The following is a 17,841-nucleotide window of genomic DNA, read 5'->3' on the forward strand; positions in this document are numbered from 1 at the left end:
GGGCTCAGGTCCCTCCCTCTCCACTCCCCTCCTCCAAGGACACTAGGGGAGTGATTAAGAACTGGTTCAGAGGCAAGCAATATTGCCCTGAACCTACCCCAGAGAAGAGAAAGCACGAGACCCAGAGAACAATACCGGCAATTTGCCACAGGTGCTTTTTTTTTTTTTTAAATTACTATGTATTGACTTATAATTAGAAAATCTCCTTAAAAGAATATTCTTTTGTTGAGATGCCAGTCTGTCACAGCACTGGAGGCCAGATGGCAAAATGAAACTCACAAGTACACCCACTAAAATCAATGAAAGTACTTGGGTGGGAAACTGCTCAGAAATGTGAGCACTTGGTTTCACAACCTGGCTCTAAGGGCTCTGTATGTGTCCACAGGCTGAAAACGAATTCTAAATCACCTTCTTGCAGTGAATCACTCAAAAAATTGAAGCGTTTCTGGCATATTGGCCAATTATTTCTGCTGAAATTGTTCCTTACCATATTTAAACAACAAGTTCACTGCTTTCACTATTTGTTTTGTAATGTTTTGTGCAATTCAGTTACCTCAATGCAGTAAGGAGGTTATTTTATCTAATGTTTACAGGATAGGCCTGAGTCTTCATGCTGGCTTAAGGCCCAACACTGCAGCTGCCCTGCAGTTTCAACTCCCATTGACAGCCATGGGACTTCTGTGTTCAGAGCAGCTGCAGCATTGGCCCATAAGCTATAAAGTAACTGACCTTGGGGAGGTTACCTGACAACCTTCCTGTGTTTCAGACATCTCACATGGAAAACTGGATTAAAAGCAGGAGCTCACTGAGCATCAGCTGAGCTGCCCTTTCATAAATAAATAAATGCTGCCCTGTACCTCCCCATCTAAAGATCAAATAAACTAGAGAGTTGACTAGCTAACATAATTTTTGAACTACTGGCTGAGGGACTTTAATTACTTTATTTTTAGTACATTAGTGGAACAGTAGAGTTTTTTTTTAAATGGTAGAACTTATTATATAAGTAGTTAAATCTACTATAATTCTTTTCCATTACAAATGCAGTGCGCATTTTCTCCTGATTTTGTTTTTCTCAAAGTCAGATCTAAACCATTTTGAAACGTTAGGTAATTGTCTATATAAAGGCAAAAATTACACACCACAGCTCTGACACTGACTGACATGCCATTTTGGAACATCGAAATATTACATTAGCCTAACAAAAGAAGTCTGTACCCTTGATTCTAATGTAGAATAGGAAGGACAGCAGAACTCTCACTTAAACTCTTTTGTAATTATGATAGCAGGAGTTCTGGACTATTGTAGCTGAGTCACTTCATGTCTATGATAAGAAAATAATTTGTGAGATGGTGTCAATTGTTCAGGACTATTTGTTCCGAGGTCCAGGAAAACTGATAAGATGGAGCTGTAAACAATTAAGTTAATCTAAAACAGCTTAGTTGTTAAGCTCCTAGAGACAAAAGCTCTGCTGGTAGAGTCCTCCTTATTGAGAGCAGAAAGTCAGAGATGGTAAGGAAAAAAAGGCCTGCCAGCAGAGACAGACACTGAAACTTAAGGATGCAAGGGTGTGCTGATTAAATGAACTGAAACTATAACATATGTCACTAGCTAAGTGGTGGTTCTCCAGGCCTCTGACAGGTATAATGTAATGCTTTGATTTTCTCACAGGGCTTGTCTACGCACAAACTTGCACCAATTTAGTTTAACAGGTGCAATACCCTCTGTGGACACTCTTAAGTCTGTTTAGAAACAGTTTGTATCAATATAGCTTAAGTTCGTATGGAATCAATTTAAACTAAATTGATATAAACTATTTCTAAATGGATTTAAGAATGTTTATGTAGGGGTCTGTTCTGGTTTATCTAAATTGGTGCAAGCTAGTGTGCAGACAAGCCCTTGGTTTTTTATAATTTTTTTTTTCTCTACGATACCTTTGGACCTAAGCTGTTATTAAGGCACCTCCTGTGAACTATTCTCGGGGACAAAGGAAATGAACGCCTGACCTCTGGTAATGGAGAGAGGTGGGAGAGGAGAAGCACCTGATCAATAGCACTCTGTGCAAGGCATGGGCAGAAAGTTGCTTCCAACACACTGGCTGCAGCCAGTAAGGAGCATGAGTAGAGCTTGGAGACCACAGAAATTGGTGTGACTCTCGGTTATAGCCCCTTATTGCCTCTGCCCTGCAAACATTTTTTTTTTGCGTGGATTTAGGGATACATGAAAAATTGGTCAGTTAACATGGCTGGGAGGTGAAGATTAAATGTAGCTGTCTTTTAGACCTTGATTTCTACAAAGACTGACATATGAGTAGTTCCACTGAAGTCAATGGGACTAGTTACACATGTAAAGATAAGCATATGCATAAGTCATTGCAGGATCAGGGCCTTATTTATGTAATCTGTTAAAAATGGAATAAAGACATTCAAATAATGCTCTTGTCTTCCCAATAGTATTAAACCCACCTGACTTGATGAGCTATTTTGTATGAAGAATTCTAGAGAAAACTTCATCATGAAACCTTTAACTTCGTATTGGCTACATTTTTATCTGATTGACAGAGAGAGAATTCAAATACCTAGTAGTTTTAGACTATTGAAACTGAGGAATGACAATTTACTATTGTATGTAACATAGGTGAGATTTCAAGGTCAGCACTTTGTTTTTTCAGACAGTCCCTCCTAGCTTGAAATCATTTCTCCATCCATAAGGAGTTATTCACATATGCTTTCTTCCCATGTCTATTTGAATTGTTATTTGTAATTGAAGTATTTGGAACAGATAATCATAGCTCTCAAATTCATACACTTCAGCACTAAAGTAAATTTTCATTTAAAGAAAGTATTTTAGGGCTGCAGCCCAGGTGATTGATTAGAGGTGTAAAGAACAGATCTGACATTAGGACAGGACTGCTTAGCTTCACTTTGTGATCCTATAACTCAATGTCCTATAATCTCAGTATCTGATCTGTGAAAACCCTTTCAATTCCATAGTTTACCTGCTGTAGGAAACACATATGACTTTGCTCATTATAACTTGTTTTTATATTGCACTTTTCATACTGAAAATATATCGCAACACTTTACACTGAATTAGAACTTTAAAATGAGGTAGAAAAATGTCCATGCAGCAACTATGTAGGCTAGTGTAGCACCTGCTATGCACTCAGCAATGACTCACACACAGGCCTGGACATAAAGGCCCTGATCCTTTGCTTGGCATAGGAATCAACAGGACTGGGGAGGGGAGGGGGGACTGGAGCTGGTCAAAGTTTTCTGTTCAGAATGTTTTTTTGATCAAAAACTGCTCTCTCATCAAAATGGAAATTTGCACAGGAAAATCTGTTTTTGATTAACTGTTTCAAGATTTTTCATGAAATTGACCTCACACAGAGTTCAAGGGGTTTTATGTGTAATTATGGGCTTCAAAGCACCAGACAAGATCCAAAGTGATGTGATTATAGCCTGATGTGTTTGTGAGAACTCAATGGCTTCCTTTCCTTTTTTCTTTAATTATTATTTCCTTTGGTGTCACAAGGTAAACCCAAAGTCAAACATATGTCCAAATGCAATGTCTGCAGAGCACTGCTGATGTGACAGCCAGCACTGGTCCTGTTTCGAAACAGATTATCTTTAAAAATAAAAGTAGTAATAAAAAATAGCAAGACGTTTTAAGGGCTCTCTCTTTTTTGGGCTAGGTAAAAAAAATAAAGTGGGCAAACTTTCAAATCTCTCACTCTACCAGAAACAAAGTCAGCAATAGATAAAATAAACAAACACAATGCTCCCAAAGCCATTCAAGGCACAGGTTAACCATGTATGGACCAAGCAGGAGGTTGGACAACCCTGAAGTGGAGAATTATCATGAAATCTGAATTCTATTTGTGTCTTCACAGAAGTCTTCAGACCAGCCAACTCTCATATAAAAGACCAAAGTTTTTTAGGCCATGTCTATACGTACAGTGGTGCAGTGACACAGCTGTACCAATACAGCTGTGCCGCTCCAGCACGTCTGGTGAAGATGTTCTATGCCGACAGGAGAGAGCTCTCCTATTAGCATAATAAAACCACCTCTGGGAGTGGCAGAAGCTGTGTCAATAGGAGAAGCTCTCCCACCAACATAGTGCTGAGCACACGAGTGCTTATGTTGGTGTAACTTATGTCGCTCAGGGTGTGTGGTTTTTTCACACCCCTGAGCAACATAAATTATGCTGACATAAGCTGTAGTGCAGTCATAGCCTGAGTGATTATATGATCCATTCAAGCTTTCTTTAAATAATTTAATAGGATTATTTTTTATTATTGCCTTGCAATAATAATAAAAACAACTTTTATTAGCCATACATTCTCCTCAATATCAGCACCTTAGCCTAAGAACTAACACAGGCCTTAATAATTATATTTAGAGTTGACTAATTTACAGTAAACTCTAATATGTTATACACATGATACCTACCTCTGGGGAAACCTCTGTAATTCCAAATTGGGATAAACTTTGATGCAGAACATTGATATTAAGTGAACGCAACACCTCTTCAGATGGAAGCGCGTCAGAAATTCCTGGTTTTCGATGTGTTGGAGACACGAACAGCTCAACACAGTTCTTCTTCCCCTAGATAACACAAATCATATAAATATATTTGATTCTGAATCACTCCTGCCAGCTACAAATTTTAATCATATTTTTAAAAATGAAAAATATAGTATAAGGAGGATTGCAACTGCTCGCTTGTTCTCTTTCTCTACTCACACTCCATTTTGAGCAATTTAAACTTCACAGGATGGATGCTAAAAAATAGCATATGCTGTGTTTTTTCTCTCTCACTCCTTATTAGATTATCCTCACCTTAAAGTCACCATCTTTAGATGTTTGTCCTTCAGCAAAACTGCTTTGCATCATGACATGTTGGTGTTTTGTTGTTACTTTGCAATCCAACGTCAACACATTGCAACTTTTTGTGATGAGGCACAATATTCTCATTGCAATGTCATGCTATTAGATGCCACAGCAATGTGACAGAACCCTAAAAGTCTGCCTGGAAGTTGTGCTGACATCATAGAACAGCCTGCTTGTGTTTCTGGTATCTTGCAATTTATTGTTACAGGGTGGGGATAAATTAATTAAAACTGGAATAATCTTGGGGTTTTTTCAGGAAGTATACACATCTGACTTCACTACCTTCATTGTTATGAAGAAACAAATATGGCCTTGCTATATTTAAAGTATTGAGCCATTACATTCACAAGTGTAACTTCACAGACATCAGATTTAATGGGATACTTTAAGGATGATTAGTTTAAATTTGACCTCCATAGATACCATGACATACACAGAGGTTACCATTTTCTCCTACAGGGTTTCGCTCCTACTTAGAATAAACTTTTATAGTTTCCATTGATTTCTTCATTGGAAGCAGAATTCGCCATTCCCCCAGAACATAAATTGCAGGACTTCAGTCCCCACAAACTCATAGATCTTGTGGATTAGCCAGATGAAAAAGAACATTCATGGAGATTCCTTGCCTCCATATTGCCATGCATTTTTCCCCCATCTTCTACTAGGCCCCAGTCCCTACAGTTCTTGCAGGAGCCAGGTTGCCAGCAGCTCCACCACCACAGATGCTCCTGGAGCAGGGCTGTTTCCGGATTGCAGAAGGGGAACCAGTGTAATTTACCACAGATTATTACTCTCTGTGGTTTTGGGGGGCAAGAGATTCCAGTGGAGATCTCCCACCCTCTTTTCCCTGTCCCATTCACAGAGTCAGAACCCTATAGCCCTGATGGAGGGGTTTCTATGGGGTTTGTGGAAAGGGATAGCTTGCTGAGGAGGTGCTATTCCCACCTTTTAGTGCCTCCCTGAGGTAGGCTCTTGTCATAAACAGATAGTTAAGGGTTAATGCCTCTTTTACCTGTAAAGGGTTAAGAAGCTCAGTAAACCTGGCTGACACCTGACCAGAGGACCAATAAGGGGACAAAATACTTTCAAATCTTGGTGGAGGGAAGTCTTTGTTTGTGCGCTTTGTTTTGGGTGTTGTTCACTCTTGGGACTAAGAGGGACCAGATGTCAATCCAGGCTCTCCAAATCTTTCTGAATCAGTCTCTCATGTTTCAAAACTGTAAGTAACAGCCAGGCAAGGCAGATTAGTTTTATTTTTGTTTTCTCAACTTGTAAATGTTCCTTTTTTTTGCTGAGAGGATTTTATCTCTGCTTGCTGTAACTTTGAACCTAAGGCTAGAGGGGGTTCCTCTGGCTATATGAATCTGATTACCCTGTAAAGTATTTTCCATCCTGATTTTACAGAGATGATTTTTTTACTTTTCTTTCTTTAATTAAAAGCTTTTCTTTTTAAGAACCTGATTGATTTTCCTTGTTTTAAGATCCAAGGGGATTGGATCTGGACTCACCAGAGATTGGTGGGGGAAAAGAGGGGGGATGGTTAATTTCTCCTTGTTTTAAGATCCAAGGGGATTGGATCTGTGTTCACCAGGAAATTGATGAAGTCCCTCAAGACCACCCAGGGAGGGGAGAGTTTTGGGGGGACAGGAAGTGCTCCAGACACTGACTTCTGGATGGTGGTAGTGTATCAGATCTAAGCTAGTAATTAAGCTTAGAAGTGTCCATGCAGGTCCCCACATTTGTACCCTTAAGTTCAAAGTGGGGAAGGAACCTTGACAGCTCTCCTTTGCTTATAGAAAGGACTTTATACCTTCTGTTAACATAGGGCTTTGTTCACAAGCAGCTTCATATTAAGGGAAATACTGTCTAGTTGTAAGAGCAAGAAGAATGGGAATAAGGATGTTTCAGTTACACTATTAATGCTTGTGTCTACTGACTCGCTGTGTGATCTTGGCCAAATCATATAGCCTCTTTGTGCCCCATTTTATCCATATAGAAAATGGGTAGATTAATACCTTCCTCACAGTGGGTGTTGAGCAGACTAATATTAATTAACATTTCTAATGTGTTTTGGGCTAGGTGTAAGGGCAAAATGGTAATATGTCTACCCTCAAACCACAAATTAAAAGAGAAAATAAACAACCATGGAATCAACGGGAAAACACAATATGCAGCATGCTTTCAATTACCCAGGCTCCTCAGAGCACATTAGGAAAGCTGCTACATGACAAGTTATGCTAGAGTATTTTAGGACCCATAAGGAAAGTTCCTCTTTTAATTGCACTTTTCACTGTGTATGCCTTATAACTTTAACATTTTGGTTAATGTGGGGGACAAGAAGATTGAGCACTCCCTGCCATGAATGACGTTCCTAAAGAAAATGAAAAGAATGTCATTGCATTGCTATTGATCTTTCCTTTTGTACAGCTTGTGTGATCCTCTCACAAAGACATTATTTGAAAGGTATTTTTTGATCCCTTTTGGCATATAAAATCCTATCATACTAGGAAATACATTTATATTGAACCTGTCAATCTCTTCACTGTTATTCAGCCCACACCTCGCCTGAAAAAAGCCACCCTCACTTGGAACAATAATGGAATGCTAGCAACACACAGATTGTATGGCTTTTCCATTTAATGGCAGAAATGCCCTGTGGAAAACAACAGTTATAGAGTCCTACTGTGAGCCATTAACATTAACCTTTAAGTACTTTACAAACACTTTATACCTCGGGGGAGTGCCCTGTAACCCCTATATTCACTTTTGTGTAAAACTGTAATATTGCATATAAATCATGCCATGTAAGGTATCACGGGAATGGTTGTGATCTGCTGAAACCCATCATTCTATCTAAATATGTATATCATTAATGCATATGATATTATGAGATTGTGTTGTATGGTTGTCACTAAAATATGCTGAGAGTTTGGGTATTGCCCAGGTATTAGCTCCAGAGAAACAACAACAAGGGAGGTAACCAATGCATGAGTGACTATCAAACAACCATCAACTGCTATTGTCCAGCAAGGGAGTTACAATTCAATGGCTCACTTGCACAAAGCCACACCAGGGGAAGTGCTCAACTTTATCTGGGGGGACTCAGCAATGCCCATCAGACATGCCTGGACTTGGTTCTTCCAAGCACATGGACTGATGATACAAAATAGAGGACAGAGGCCACATGGTTTGTCTTGTCTCTTCCCCCACCTATGCCTATGAAGGCATCAAAACACTGGAGCTGAGGAGATTGGTCCCCAGGCTCACAGGGAGAGCTCGCGAAAGAAAGACTAACCAACCTGCAATATCCAGTAGGATGAGAAAAACTGCTTAGTCCAGATATTGCCTAGTCTAATGTAACGCCCAAGGAGATGACCTAGATTCCTGGAGCTCTGTCTGCTGGTAGCTCAGGAAGCAGGAGTGAAGGCAAACTCAAAGCCTGCCCGGCAACCAATAGGGAGCGAGATGCCCCTCCCAGGGAGTTCAGAAAAGAGGAGAAGCCATTTTGGAGAGGCTGGAGCCAGCCAGGGCAGGACTGGCTGTGTGGGGAGCTGGGGAGTCCCAGGCCCACAAGCAGGATTCCCCCTGAGAACTGGCCTCTAGGACCTGAAAGCAGATCCCTCGGCTAGATTTTCCTTCCCCACAGATGATTCCCAATTGTTACATTGGCTGGGAAATTTCCCCAGCGAGGCTGGGTTCAACTTCAGCTCCTTAGGTGAGACTAGTCACCACATGGTCAGCTCTGCTAGTCCAGGGAAGCTGCCTGCTGAGTGTGTGACTGGAGGCTGGGCTAGGAAGCTACAGTTTGGATGTTAGGGTAGTTGTATAAGCTACACCTTGAGCCCTGCACCCCTTTGTGATGAGGGGAAATCCTGGGACCGACGCAGCCTGATTCCTGCCTGAGGAGGATCCCCTGTCAGCAGACAGCAGCCCCTCTGCAGTGACTTAGGAGTCCAGCATCATCTCTAAACCTGAAGGTCATTCATGGAGTTCGTGCGTGCACCAGCTTTTAGTTAGTCAGGGAATTTGTTTTGGGGACCGTCTACTCCCTGAACTGTGTCCTCAAGCCAGGGAGCGAGGGTTTGAGGATTTTCTAACCTGCTGCTTATTACACTTGTGGAAGAATTCACCACCTGCTCCCACTTGTGGGTCTTATGGGCTGTACTGAACCCAGTCAGCCACACTGCTAAACCACTGCAGAGAATTTTATAGGTTATCAGGGGCCCCAGCAAAGTACGTGTACCAACAGGACACTAATTTTACACTTGTTACATCAAGTCATGGGTATTTTAAGTGTGGGCACCGGTGACCCTAAAAATAGTGTTTCACCCTGTTATATCGTATATGTTGCCTGTTTAATATAATTATTGTGTTGAATATATTTTTAGGTGTTATGTTATTTCTTGGACGTCACCAACTATCTAGCAAGTAAGTGGGGATTACTCTGTAGTTAGAATTTTCCACCCAAGCTGCCCTCGTGACCCTGCCAGAGAGGAGCGATGCGGGGTGGTGGCACCACCAAATAATTTCATAGCAAAAAAGATTCACCCTGCTCAGTGGGTGGCGGGATCCAAAAGAACCCACATCTGTCCATCAAAACCTATAATCGGATTGCCATTAAAGGAGGTAACCAGGTGGAGAGGGGCGCTACACTAATAAGACTGAGTATTTAGACTGCATGCTGATCTTTTATCTTTCTTTGGTAACTACTCTGACTTTTGCCTATCATTTATAATTAAGGCTGAGAGTTTGTCATGGAGGTCAGGTAAGTCATGAATTTTGTGACTTCCCGGGACCTCCGTGACTTCTGCAGCGGCTGGTACAGCTGGCCTGGGGACCTCCTGAGGAGCTAGGGCAGCCCCTGGGCCAGCCACACAAGCTGCTGCTGGGGCAGTCTCGAGCCACCGCCCTCTCCCCCTCCTAGCAGCAGCAGCAGAAGTTTGGGTGCATGTGGGAGGGGGCTTAGGGCTTGGGGTTGGGACACAAGGGGGTGAGGGCTCTGGGAAGTGCTTACCTTGGGAGGTTCCCCAGAAGCAGTGACATGTCCCCGTCCCTCAGCTCCTAGCTCTGTGCACTGCCTCTTCCTGCAGACACCACCCCCGCAGCACCCACTGGCTGCAGTTCCCAGCCATTGGGAGCCGCGGAGCTGGCATTTGGGGTGGGGGCAATGCACAGGGGTTAGGAGCTCAGCCGGGCCGGCTCCACAGTTTTCGCCGCCCCAAGCAGTGCACCAAATTGCCGCTGCAGATGGCGGGGGCAGTCCATGTGCCCTTAGAGCGGCAGGCGTGTTTCTGCGGCGGCGGCAATTCCGCGGCAGCTTCTATGTTTAGCTGAAGCCACTACAGACAGCTAAACATAGAAGCTGCTGCTGCTGAATTGCCGCCACCGCAGAAACGTGCATGCTGCCCTAAGGGCACACAGACTGCCCCCGCCGTCTGCGGCAGCAATTTGGTGTGCTGCTTGGGGGCAAAACAACAGGGACTGCCGCCCCTTGCAGATTGCTGCCCCAAGCACCAGCATGGAATGCTGGTGCCTGGAGACAGCCCTGGAGCTGAGGGAGGGACATGTCACAGCTTCTGGGGAGCCAGGTAGGGAGCCTGCCAGCCCCACCAACCCCCGGCCACAACAGTACCAACAGGGGTCCCAGTGGTGTCTGCCCCCCCTGCACTGACAGGGGTCCCGGGCTGCTGCCCCCAAGCACGCGCAGTGTCCCTGGGCCACTTCACCATGAGCAACGCAGTGCCCCCTGGGCTGCCCCCCCACAAGCACCCCCAGGACTCCCAGGCTGTCCCCTCACCCAATATTTAGTCGGGTATATAATATAAGTCATGGACAGGTCATGGGTCATTAATTTTTTCTTTATGGCCCATGACCTGTCCATGACTTTTACTAAAAATACCATGATTAAAAACATAGCCTTACGTATGATCATTTAAAATCTATCTTTTGTAATCAATAGACTTATTCTAAAGTTTATCCTTACCAGTGATTTTGACTGAAGTCCTTGTTAAATCTGCTCAGGTTACAAAGGCTGGCGTATGTCCACTTCCCACTGATGAAGTGGTGAACCAATTCATAAACTTGCATTGCCCAAGAAAGCATCTTGAGCAGTGCAAGACAATATATTCTGGTAGTACAATGCTGTTTGCTGGGGGGATTAAGCTGGTTCCTCTCTCTGTGTGATCAGTGAGCAACTCTGGGATCATTGATGCAGTCTGGGTGGGTGTGGGGCTCCACATGCGGTTGTACTGAGTGACAACAGCTCCTGGAAGGGTTTGCTACTTGTCACCACTAAGGGTACATCTATACTATCCGCCGGATCAGCGAGTAGCGATCAATCTATCGGGGATCAATTTATTGCAGGTAGTGTAGACACCATAAATCGATCCCAGATAGTTCTCCTGTCAACTGCTGAACTCCAGCTCAGCGAGAGGCAGAACCAAATTCGACAGGGGAGCGGCAGCCGTGCTGCGAGGATGCAAAGTAAGTGATTCTAAGTCAATATAAGATATGTCGACTTCAGCTACGCTATTCTCGTAGCTGAAGTTGCGTATTTTAGATCGATCCCCCCACCCCCAGTGTAGACCAGGCCTAAGGCATTGTGAGAGACAACCTATATTAGTGAGTTAAGGGGGCATAGTGCTCCCACAGTCCCAGGTTGCACCCTGAGGATCCCATCACAATACAGTATAGTTCTTTACATATTATACATTCATCAGATATTAACAATCTTAGCTAGTTTTAAATGGAAAAATCACAGATTTTGAAAATTATTTTTAAATGACTTATTCTTCCTCCTTAGAAACAAAATGCCACCAGCTTTTGTGAACATGGTACCTTAGTATCTATAAGACCATTCCTGAACACATGTTGCTGAAGCCCACTATCAAAGCAGGAATATTAATGTCATAACAAGACATTTAAATTACTATCTGAAAATCTCAGATATTATGGTGATGACTTAGAAATGTATCAGAAATAAACAAAAACAGAGACAGACCAACATATAGTCTGAGCAAGAATCACATGTATATTTGAATGAAGGGATGTGGTATAAAGAAAATGAGAATAAACTTCCTTCTGGAAATGTACCATAGTATTGACTAAAAATTAACAGATTTATAGATTTTAAGGCCAGAAGGAACCATTGTGAACATCTAATCCAGTGGTTCTCAAACTTTTATACTGGTTACCCCTTTCACATAGCAACTCTGAGTGTGACCCCCTCTTATAAATTAAAAACACTTTTTTATATATTTAACACCATTATAAATGCTGGAGGCAAAGCGGGGTTGGGGTGGATGTTGACAGCTCACGACCTCCCATGTAATAACCTCGCCACCCGAAGGGTCCCAACCCTCAGTTTGAGAACCTCTGGTCTAGTCTGACCTCATGCATAACACACACTATAGGACTCCCTGTATTAATTCCTGCATCAAGTCCTATAGCTGCTCGAACTAAAGTAAATATTTTAGACAGACAGCCATTCTTGATTTTAAAATTATCAGTGATGCAGAATGCACCACAACCTATGGTAAGTTATTCCAATGGTTAATTACCCTCACTATTAAAAATGTGCAAGTTATTTCTAATCTGTGTTTTTCTAGCTTCAACTTCCAGCCATTAGATCTTGTTTTAACTTTGTCTGCTAGACTGAAGAGCCCTTTACTATCACATTTCTGTTCTCCATGTAGGTAAGATTGTGATCAAGTCACACCTTAACTTTATCTTTATCAGGCTGAATAGATGGAGCTCCTGGAGTCTCTCATTGTAAGGCAGAGGTCCCCAAAGTGTGGTGAGCACTCCCCTAGGGGGGCTTGTGGGACCTATAGGGCGGTGTGGCAGGTCCAGACCAGCCCCTGTGGAGGGTGGGGAGGGAACGCCACCCAGCCCCTCCCTGCCCCGAGCTCTGCTATGGCCCTGCACCCAGCCATGGCCCCGGTTCCCAGTCCTGTTCCTGGCCCCGTCCCCAGCCTTGGTGCAGCTCCGCACCTGGCTGGGGGCCTGGCTGTGGCTCCGCTCCCACCTGGGGCTGAGGCTAGGGGTGGGGCCGGGAATGGAGCCACACTGAGCCATGGGTCTGGCTGCTGGCCCCCACCGGGGCCCGGTTGCAGCTCTGCTCCTGTCCCCGCCCCCAACTGCGGCTTGGTCCCCGTCCCCAGTCCCATCCCTGTGGCCCCAGCCTCAGCCCCCTTACTCCTGTCTATGTCCCCGCCTAGCTGCACCCCATTCCCGGCTCGGGTGGGGAGGTGTGGGCAAGGGGAGCTGATGGGGCAAGGTGGGCACAGCCCTCAAAATTTGGGGACCACTGCTATAAGGCATATTTTCCAATCCTTTAATCATACCTGTGGTTTTTCTCTTAAACCTCTCCAATTTTGTCAACATCCTTCTTGGATTGTGGACAACAGAACTTGACACTACAATATTCCAGTAGTGGTTACACCAGTGCCAGATACAGAGGTAATGTAACTTCACTACTATTCAATATTCTTGTGTTTATACATCCATGGACAGAGCCCCGTGCAGATACAAAATTTGCAGATACAGATATCTGCAGATAAATTGGCAGCTCCTCTGATATGGATATACCACCCCCAGCTCTGCCCCGATCTTGCTAGTGTGTGCAAGCGTCTCACACTCTCTCTGACAGGAGACACAGACTGCTACATGGAAGGGACTCCTGTCCAGAAGCACGTGAGCCATTTGCACATACTGGCATGACCCTAGATAGCTGCCAGTGCCCTGATGCCCACTCCAGTGGGTGGAGCTAGGGGCGGTACAGCCATGCCGGAGAAGCCACCAGTGCGGGGAGCTGGCTTTTGGGAGTGGCAGCCCAATATGCTGCTGCTTTCACCACTTCGATTCCCAGTAGAGCCCTGCAGCTCCATGGATATGAACTTATATTCACAAATATCTCCATTAGCGGATATGAATTTTGTATCCGCACGGGGCTCTATCCATGGATCTCATTAGGCCTGTTAGCCACAGCGAGACATTGTGAGCTCATATGAAGCTGATTATCCATCATGGTCCTCAAGTTTTTTCCAGAGAATCACTGATTCCTAACATAAAGTCCCCTGTCCTGTAACTATAGGTTTCATGCTTTGCTCCTAGGTGTATGAACTTACATTTACCAACCTGTCCAGATGTCTCTGCATTAATGAACTGTCCTCTTCATTATCTACCACTCCCTCAATCTTTGTGGCATCTGCTAACTTTATCAGTGATAATTTTATGTCTCTCTTACCCCCACCCCAAGTCACTGATTAAAATGTTAAATAGCATAGGGCCAAGAAAGAACCTATCCCTGTGGGACCCCCCTAGAAACACTGCATGTTAATGATGACTCCCCATTTATAATACATTTTGAGATCTCTCATTTAACCAGTGCTCATTTCATTTAATGTGCGCCATGATCATTTTGTATTGTTCTAGTTTATTGATTAAGATTTTGTGGGGTACCAAGTCTAATGCCTTACAGAAGTCTATAACATCAGATCTATAACTTTTATCAGTCCAATTTGTACTCTCATCAGAAATATCAAGTTAATTTGACTATGGATCCATTTTCCATAAATCCGTGCTGACTGGCATGAAATATATTCTCCTCCCAGTGTTTATTAGTCAAGTCCCAGATCAGCCATTCCATTATTTTACCAGGGATCAGTGTCAGGCTGACAGGGCTATAATCTGGATCATCCAGTTTACTCTTTTAAAATATTGGTGCAACATTAGCTTTCCTCCAGACCTCTATGACGTTCCCAGTGTTACAAGATTTATTGAAAAAAAAATCAACTTTTCCAGTCAAGAGAGCTCCTCGGCCAGTTCTTTTAAAACCCTTGGATGAAACCAAGAGAATTCTGTAGTATTTACTCTATAAATAATTCTGGAATTATGTTAGAATGTAATAGATAGTTCCTTTCCATATGTTTTTTGAACAATTTGATAACAGGGATATAATTTTCTATTATGCTCTATAGAATGGTTTAAAAAACTATAGAGAGGGATCTTTTTTTCAATCAGAGTCTATTGGACTTTTCCATAAAGGCAGGAAAGCTAATTTAACTGAAATTACCTGGTAATTTTCTTATACAAAATTTTTGGTACTTACAATGAGTCTGTTGATATGAATTTGCTGTGGTAACAGTCCGAAAGCTGCAGCCACTCCTTGGCGGAATATCCGAAGCAACGTGATATTCAGCTTGTTTACATCCATTTGCAGTGCCTGAAAAACAAAAACAAATGAGTTCTGTGCTCAGCACATACAGTTCTCGACCAATGATTGACCTCTATGAATCTTACTAATTGTTTTTCCTCAAGATGATAATCTGTATAATTGATTTGCATTTTTAATAAGGAAAAAGTACAAGGGAAGTGTGTTAAATGTTCTCGGTTGAAAGAAGTCTTTACCCATGAAAAATTTTCTTTGAAGTCAATGGAATTTTACCTGAGTAAGAATTGAAGTAAAGATCATTCTCCAGGAATCCACATGTAACAGGGGCCCTGTGCATGTAGATCTCTCCCTTCACAGATGGAAGGTGGTGAGGAAGAGCTGCACACACAACACTTCACCCCTCCCTTGCTCCTTTGTGGATACTATGTGCAGATGAAGGCAGGAAGGAGGAAAGGAAATGTCACGCTGTGTGGCACTAACTGGCATTTCTACAGGAGAGGCTAACCTGGAACGGAGTAAGACCTTTAAAGAGGTCTACTCAAATCAAATTGAACTGGTGATTTAACTGAATGAAAATTATTTTTCATGTAAGAATTTCACCTTTCTATTTAAAGCAATCAGTGTGGCTGACTGACTTGCTCAAGATCCCAGAACTCGCGAGGGTCAGTTTGGGAGAAGCTTTCATTCAGCTCTAAGTACCCGAGGATGGCTTCCCCCTTCCCAGATAGACCTATGTGAGCAAGATTAACTAGCAATGGGCAAGACATCAAACTGCAACTGTGCTTGATAAAGAAAGAACTATTTTCTTAAAGCAATCTCCCTCTCAGTGACACAGAATTTTCAGTCACAAAATTTGCCTGCAATAGTTTTTGATTATGTATAAACCAGGAAAATTTAAAGCTCCAAGAGAAATATGTAAAATAGGAGAAGTAGAGGAAAGGGAAAAGAGCAAAAACAAATCTCTAAATAAATGTTCGTGGGAGTAGAGCTCCTTTTTAATATCGTTATGCCACTCTGATATTACTGTATCTTGGTGCCTAGATACTATGGTGACTGGTATTCTGTAAATATGATAGAGTACATATATTAGGATAGACATATTAGATTAGAAGAATTAGATAGGTCTAATCTGCCTAGACTAGATAAATTGGGATAAAAGAGAAACATGTCTGGAGTCCAAATCTTTCTGATTCGCTGGAAATTACAAAATTATTACGCTAACTGTACCGTTAGGGAGCATATACATTGTGGGTATTAGCATGTGGCAGATCAATATAACAAAATGTTAGCATACATTTTAAAATTATTTCTTACTCAGTTACTGCTGCTGCTCCTTTTGCTTTGGAAAAGGAAAGACTGAAACATCCACTGTTAGCCAACGCTAATTAATCATTTACTCTTTGCTGATCAGCAGTGTTTATCATGTATTGCACCTGCTCTCTAAGGACTATACAGTTTTGAATCTGCTACCCATCCTCATTTCCCAGAGCAATTATTAATCTGGCTATTGCAAGTGTAGCGACAGTTTCTAGGTTTATATATGCTCCAGGCAAAACAGGTGATTTGAGGGGAAAGAGTTCTTGCCTGCAATAAATAAAATGCCTGGAAAGAGATATTTCCAAAATGAAAATTCAGAACAGAAAACCAAAAGAAGAAACATTTAAAACTGGGATTTCATAGACATCTCAGTACATGGATTTTCATCCTGGGGGAATGAAATTGTGCACAACGGGATTTAATTCAAATATGGAGTAATATCTTTTCTCTATTATAACAATTTATTGAGTCAAGTGCAAGATTTGTTAATCAGGCTAAAGTCAAATAAAGCCTCTCTCTTTTCCCCTTTATTCTCCTTCCCAACATCATCCTTTTGCTGCTCCGATTTCTCTGCCTCTCAAACATACCACTGCTCTTCATTATTCTGGTTCCTCCTTTCGGAACTTCAGTAACTACACCCACCTGCCTCTACCTTCTGCTACCAGTTTTTCTCCCACCACCTACCACTGGGTAGTCAGAATATATATATCAGGGATAAAAAGGGTTAAGATGTGAGTCTTCAAAAGTAACTTTTTCAATTTATTTTTGTTTTGTCTAAAAAAATACAGACCAGAAAACTGAAAACTATAAAACAGGTCATGTGCAAAAAGAAAACTCATAAATTGGATTGCTTTATTTGCATTGCTATCCACTTATATATATATCAGGTGACTAACAAATATTCATTGATCGATAGTGCATGCCAGAAAGTTGCTGTATGACACACAGAATGAAGAATAAAAAGTTCCAACACCCTTAACAGGCACAATTTTTTTGTGGCACTTGTTTGATTCAAGATTGAGGAGTGAAAATGCCCTCTCAAGTGTTCTACTGATTATTTTGTCTTGTTATTTGTGTGAATGGAAGATGGATCTGCATGGGAAGACTAAGGGATGGATGACTTGGGCAGCAACGTTAGCAGTATCTATTAGGATTTCAATATGGCTTACTAAGATTCATTGCAACTACAGTTTGGGTTGGGTAGTGACAGATCTGTTATGAATAAACATATGCCATTCATGATTCTACTTTTGAGTGTTATCTGGATCTGTCATAAAGCAGAGAGATCTGGGTTGGTACACTGAGTTTATTTGCACAACTCTGCACTCAGTCATAATAACTTTTCGCAGAATGAGGAGGAGGGGTGAGTAGTGTATTGTTTTCATTCTGCTTGCAAGGCTTGAGGTAGCCAGGGACAAAGACTAGTTTATTTGGCTCCTGTCGTTTCCTGTACACCT

The 17,841-nt window shown here is 42.4% G+C and overlaps 1 protein-coding gene across 3 annotated transcripts in view; it reads right to left on the reverse strand.

Annotated features, from left to right (window-relative positions):
- PTPRR (protein tyrosine phosphatase receptor type R) overlaps positions 1-17,841 on the reverse strand; it is a 231,716-nt gene that overhangs the window by 93,398 nt on the left and 120,477 nt on the right. For all 3 annotated transcript variants that reach the window (XM_032803819.1, XM_075059923.1, XM_032803820.2), the window contains exons 3-4: positions 15,005-15,118; positions 4,453-4,608 (exon numbers count right to left, since the gene is read on the reverse strand). In XM_032803819.1, coding sequence (XP_032659710.1) covers positions 4,453-4,608; positions 15,005-15,118 — 270 coding nt within the window. The remainder of the gene's footprint in view (positions 1-4,452; positions 4,609-15,004; positions 15,119-17,841) is intronic.

The sequence above is a fragment of the Chelonoidis abingdonii genome, chromosome 1, assembly GCF_003597395.2.
Source record: "Chelonoidis abingdonii isolate Lonesome George chromosome 1, CheloAbing_2.0, whole genome shotgun sequence".
Lineage (NCBI taxonomy): Eukaryota > Metazoa > Chordata > Testudines > Testudinidae > Chelonoidis > Chelonoidis abingdonii.